The sequence below is a fragment of the Empidonax traillii genome, unplaced genomic scaffold (assembly GCF_003031625.1).
Source record: "Empidonax traillii isolate 1590-97213 ecotype Southwest subspecies unplaced genomic scaffold, ASM303162v1 scaffold168:size1726349, whole genome shotgun sequence".
Lineage (NCBI taxonomy): Eukaryota > Metazoa > Chordata > Aves > Passeriformes > Tyrannidae > Empidonax > Empidonax traillii.
Window position 1 is genome coordinate 25,840 of NW_020955361.1, and position 5,998 is coordinate 31,837.

The 5,998-nt window shown below is 45.0% G+C and overlaps 1 protein-coding gene across 1 annotated transcript in view; it reads left to right on the forward strand.

Annotated features, from left to right (window-relative positions):
* Positions 1-232: 232 nt before the first annotated feature.
* CLINT1 (clathrin interactor 1) overlaps positions 233-5,998 on the forward strand; it is a 46,259-nt gene continuing 40,493 nt past the window's right edge. Inside the window, exon 1 of the mRNA XM_027885575.1 lies at positions 233-338. Within this exon, the coding sequence (XP_027741376.1) occupies positions 298-338 (41 nt within the window). The 5' untranslated portion in view covers positions 233-297. The remainder of the gene's footprint in view (positions 339-5,998) is intronic.

Consider the following 5,998-nt stretch of genomic DNA (forward strand, 5'->3'; position numbering starts at 1 on the left):
CCTCCGCCCCCCTCAGGACCCGCCCCCGCCCTCCCACTCCCGGCGGGCCCCGCGCGCGCTGCTGCGAACTACGACTCCCGGCAGCCCCCGCGGCCCCCGCAGGCCCCGCTCCCGGCCCGGTTCCCCTCCCGGGACTACACCTCCCAGCAGCCCGCGCGGCCGCCGAAACCTTCATTTCCGGGAGCGGCGCCGCGTCCCTGGCTCGGCGGAGGCGGCGGCCGGAGCGCGGCGAGCGGGGCCTCCTGGGGCCGGCGGCGGAGGGAGCGGGGCCGGGCGGGTCTCCGGGCGGTCGGCACCATGCTGAACATGTGGAAAGTGCGGGAGCTGGTGGACAAGGCGTGAGTACGGCAGGGCGCGGACGGGGGGCCCGGGGGGGGGGCGGCTCGGCCGTGGCCCCTCAGCTGGGCCCGCGCTCCCCCCCTCACCCCCCCCAACATGGCCGCAGCCCCTCCCCTGCTGAGGTGGCGGCCTCTCCCCCCCCACCCGGTGCCCGCCTGACCCCTGCCCCGCTGCCCCTGCCCGCCACCGTCCTTGTCCCCCGGTGACTGACGGGGGTGGCCCCCGCGCGCCCTCCCGGCGTGGCTGTTTGGCCCCTCGGGGGCTGCAGGAGGGCAGGGGCTGCTTTTCAGGTGCTCTGTGGCCTTTCCATTATGGCTGGCTGCTTTCCCGCCCCTCTCGGGCGTATCTGGGACCTTCCAGCTCTTGGCGAGCAGCGCTTCTGCTTTGTGTGCCTCCTCCACTGTCAGAGCTCCGGAGGGTCTGTGCATGTTTTGGTATGTGAGCCCTTGGAGTCTGCCTCTGGTGGATTTGCTCCCAACGTGGCCCTTAGGCCCCTTAGGAGCATACAGACAGGTCACTCAGAGAAGGGGGGGAGTAAAGAACCACCTGTGCGTTTTCAGAGTGCTCCTAAAGTCACCACATGCTCTCCCAAGTGTATCCCTGCTCCCTAAGGACAGGTTCCCTGCTGCAATTGCCACTGACTTTCCACCCCGGGCCTTTCAGAGGTGGGGCATAGTAGAGGAGTGAAATGCTCATTCCACCCCTTAAACATTTAAATAGCTCAGATATTTGCAAGTTTATTTCCTTGACTAGAACCTCCTCCCACTGAGAACTTGGCTGTGGTCTTGGTTGTGGTGATCGTTGCGTTTGCAGCTTGAGAACATGACGTTGTTACGTGTAAGCCACTCCTTCGTTCTTGGCAGGAAAAAAATTTGCCACGGTGGAGAATTTAACAATGATTGTTTTGCCTCTTTACATAACAAATCTTTAGGGGCAAGGTTGGAGCACTTTTCCATCGCTTTTTTCAGTGGTGCCCAGCGACAGGACCAGGGGCAACAGAAACAGACTGAGACACAGGAAGTTGTGTCTGAATATGAGGAAAAGCTCCTTTACTTTTAGGGTGATATAATATTGGAACAGGCTGCCCAGAGAGCTTATGTAGTCTCCTTCCCTGGAGATATTCAAAACCTGCCTGGATGTGATCCTGTGCAACCTGCTCCAGGTGAACCTGATGGATCAGGGGGGTGGATGGGATGATCTCCAGAGGTCCCTTCCAACCCCAACCATTCCATTATTCTGTGATCTAGCTGAAGATGTCCCTTCCCATGGCAGGGGGGTTGGACTAGAGGATCTTTAAAGGTCTCTCCCAACCCAAACCATTCCACGAACTGTGGAGTGCTTAGAGGGATAACTGGCTGGAGGTCTGTAGGTTAGTATATACCAAATTCTATTACCTGACAGTTGTACCTGGATTTAGAAGTCAAAAGTTCTTCGAAACTGAGGTTCTGTTTTAAACATCTTCTGATTTTTGTTTCTCCAAACAAACTTAAACTGGTCTGCTTGGTGTATAGGCTTAAAGATGGCAAACTGGAGAGTAATGGCAGATTATTTAAGATAATCAGCTGTTTTGGTGATGGTACTGAATACCAGACTGAAACTTTTCTAGGCCAAGAATTGGATGACATTTAAAACCCACTGCGAATAAGACTTGTCCTTACTTCTTACAGCTTCTTGCATGCAAAGTCAGCCCTTGCTAAAGTAGCTTTAACAATGTGACAAATGAGGTATTTAATAGTAATCCCCAAATAGGCCTGTCTTGAGTTCCAGGACCTTAAAGGACACCTTCAGGGAAATCGGGTTTTTCAAAGTTTTGCTTGTGTACTTTTTTGTGTGTGGGTTTAATGATGATGTAGCATTATAGCAGTGTCACTGTCTTTAAAATTTTTATGTTTAAGCACATTTCATAAGTTATTAAGTCAAACAGTACATGAAAATCTGGTTTGGAAAAGACAGTCCATTTCCAAAACAGGTTCAAGAAGTGAACGTTTTAAATAATGAAAAATATTTATTTTTTTGTATAGACTTCAGTTTGTGGGAATACCATTATCCAAATAATAAGCAGATTGTTTATTAAAAAAAAAAAAAGGAAGGGGGGGCAGGAGGAAAGTGGAGAGTAAATAGTATTTAGAGACATCAAGATCAATAGTCCCATTGTGTGTGGTGCAGATTTGTCATAATGTCTTCTGTTTTAAGGCCATGACTTACAAAATTCTCTGCAGAAGAAGCTAAGTGATATAATCTGCCTCATAAATAGCAGCTGATGCTGTGGCAGCAACATACTGAACTTTAACAAGAAACTGCCTTTCTTTCCTTAAAAAAGGAATATAATTATATGGGGATTTTGAAAATGTGCAAATAGCTTGAAATTTTTCTAGTTCCAACTTTGATAGGTTTGTAGTGGTTGTGAGCTCTGCATCCTGGCTCCATATTCAGCTGATACTTATCTTAGAATTTGAGCTTACTCATCTGGGGTTTTTTTATCCTTATTTGTACTTCAGGTGGCTGAGAGCTTGGTTAGGTTAGAGATATTTCAATGTGGAGGACTTCTATTAAACAATTTTCACATTTTTTGGTGTGTGAAAGTTTATTGAGAGATGGTGCAAGCAAAAATGGTAACCTATTAAAATTCATCTCAGTCTTAGAACCTAAAAGTAAGTTAACAACAGCAAAATGCACAGGAAAAAATTCAGATTTGTATTTAGTATGATTGGAGTATTTTGTTTTTATGTTTCGTCACATGAGAATTACCTCTTTTTTTATGGTAGCAACTCCAAAGTCTTGATATACATCCTGTTGTGCATGCAACAGTTATTTTGGATATGAGTGGTAGTCCTATTATATATGAAATTTAGGAGGAAGACTGTGTAGAGTATTACATTTACTCTTCCAATATATGGCAAGTGACTTTTGTTATGTGTCTTGTTCTCCCTTTTGTTAATTTAAGTCTTTTTAGAGGCTGATACAACTCTCCCCTCTTAAATTTAAAATGCCTTGATTAGTTTTGGTTGAACAGCAACATCTTCTTTCTGACTGGGCATTGTATATACATTTGCAGTTTAAATCAAATAACTAATAAAACTTGTCTGGGCTTAGTAAAACTTGCTTGTTGTAAGATTTATTCTTACAGTTTCTAAATATACATAGAACTTTTCCCCCCCTCCAGTTTCTTTCTGGGTACTGCAATGTGTTCAAGAGTTCTTCATGTGTGGAATTATATTGAATATCTGGTTAGCTTACATTTAGTTTATAAGGTGCAGGTCTACATTTTGTTATTTCTTCCCGAGTAAATTCTATTTCATGTTATGTGCATAAATAGACTTCAGAAGACAGCTTTTCACTTATTTTTTTGATGTTCACTTGTATGGGTTCTTTCTCCCCAGTGATTCAAAACTGAATTGGAAAGTAAACAAAACAGTTGGAAAATAAATGCAGCCCTCTGTGTTGAGCTTGTTGGCTCTAGAACAGTAAACTCGGTGTAAATGGCAGAGGTTTCTGATGGCTCAAGTCCAGGGTGGTGCTTGGTGCAAAGTTGGTGAGTCAGGTGGCATTTCTGAGTCACTCCTGAGGCAATGCAATAGATTTCTTGTTCGATTGTGTTCTGTCACAGACTGGGGTTGGGGCTGCAGTGTAAATGTGTCGCCTCAGCATTACAGGACAGTTCCTGTGACCTGCTGAGCTGCAAACACGTTACCGTGACACAGCTCGGAGGCACACGGTGCACGCTGGAGCTGCCTGGTGGGAGTGTGAGCTCCAGGAACATTTGGCAGGTGGGAAGTGTTCTGGTCTCCTGTTCTCCCACTGCTCTGCTGCACGATGGGGTTTGCAGCTTTGGCTCTGGATGATCTGGTGACAGAAGTCCTGGATATTCTGTGGCTCCCATGGCAGAGGGTTCAGGTTACCCCGTGCCTGCTCTGACACAGCCCTGGAGTTGTGATGAAACTTGAGGCCAAGTGTTGATTAGAACTGCTTGTGAGCTGCGTGAGACTAAGGATCTGCAGGCTCTCTGGTACTGCAGAAGTGTGGAAGCAGCTTATACAAGAAACATCATATTTTTATTGGTGTAGGTGTACATGGATAATCAAACTACCAAAGGCCCTAAAGGAGTATCTCCCTGCTGTGTGATAACAGAACAGGCAAAAGTTATTTTAGTCGCTGAGATAGTTTGGGAGTCCTGGCTGTGGAAATCTAGAGTGTTATGCAACTTGGTAACTTCATTTTTAAATCTTTTCAGACAAGGATATAATATGCTTTGTGTTCCCCGTGAAACTTTTAGGGGAATTCTGCAAATAAAACCCCATGGCTTTTTCAAAAGAAGTCAAGGTACGTTAAGAAACTCCGTTAAAACAGTTTCTAGCTTGGCAGAAACAGGAAGGAATTAGCTTGGCCTTGTGACCAAGTTCAAAAGCCAGGCCATCATCTCTCCCTAGCTCTGTTGAATTCTCTCTTTTTGAAGCAGAATCTGCTGATATTTTACTGAGGTGTTTTGCACATTAACCTGCATGAGGTGGTTCTGCTCGAAGCAGAGGACAGCATTTGTACGTGTGTACGTAGTTAACAAGGGTAGTTGGATTCCTCGTAGCAATAATTCCTCTCTTAATATAAGATGTGATAGTAACTTAACGTTTTTGCTGACTAGTTTCTGTCACAGACATGTAGGACATGCAGTAAGCACAGATGGAAGGTCTTTGGACCCATTGACATCAGATTGCTGTCTGTGTCAGTGTAATAAGACTTCCTGCCCACTTTCTTTAAAATTCCATTGCTGTTCTTTTGTGATCTTCTACATGCATGACATGAGAGAGCTCCTTTTAAGCATCTTCCGTATATCAAAGAGTCAGAAACAGTCTAATTAAGGATTTGGTGAAGGTGACAGGTCTGTGTGTAGTAAGGACAGTATCATCCAGATGTTAATTTGTGTTAGCTAAGGTAGTTGTCACTGAGTTTTTTAACTTCTTGGATGTATAGTTAAAAAGAAGAGGAGAGAGCCTGTGAATTGCTTGCCAGTATTAGGAATATGACAGCTGCCACCTCCTGTTTATTCCTGCCCCTCCCAGTTCAGTTTTGTCCACCTAACTGAGCCCCAGCTGCTTTGCTTGTACTGCTCTTGGCCACACCTTTCTAGTGACCCAGCAGGAATGTATTTGCACTCCCTCGTGTTGTAAAGTGGGAGGTGAAGCTGTTTTCACACACTTTGCAAGCTTGATGAATTGCCCCAGTATGTAATATTTTAATCTGTTTTTAAATGGAGAGCAAAGAGTCTTGTTTAGAACTGATTGCATACTTATATGGTTAATAAATGCTTGAAGCAGTTATAACACTTCAGAATTTATTTGCAGAGTAGGCACTTGGGTCCTCTATTATTTATTCTGATGCTACATCTTTGAAAGGAGAAAGGGTTTTTAGTGTTAGTGGAAAAGGAAGGATTAAAGGAGCTGTTGTCATCAGCTCTAATACAACTAGGTAGGGGAGAAGTTCTTGTAGTGAATAAACAGCATGTTTTCTTTAGTGCTTCTAATTGTACAATCTGTAGAGAGAAGGGTAAATTATTGGTAAAATAGAGTGAATTACTGCTTTGACTGCAATTTCTCGCTGTTGTAGCCTAAAGCATCTAAATTAGATCTTGCACTTCACTCCCACTTCACAGATGAGGAAAACTAAT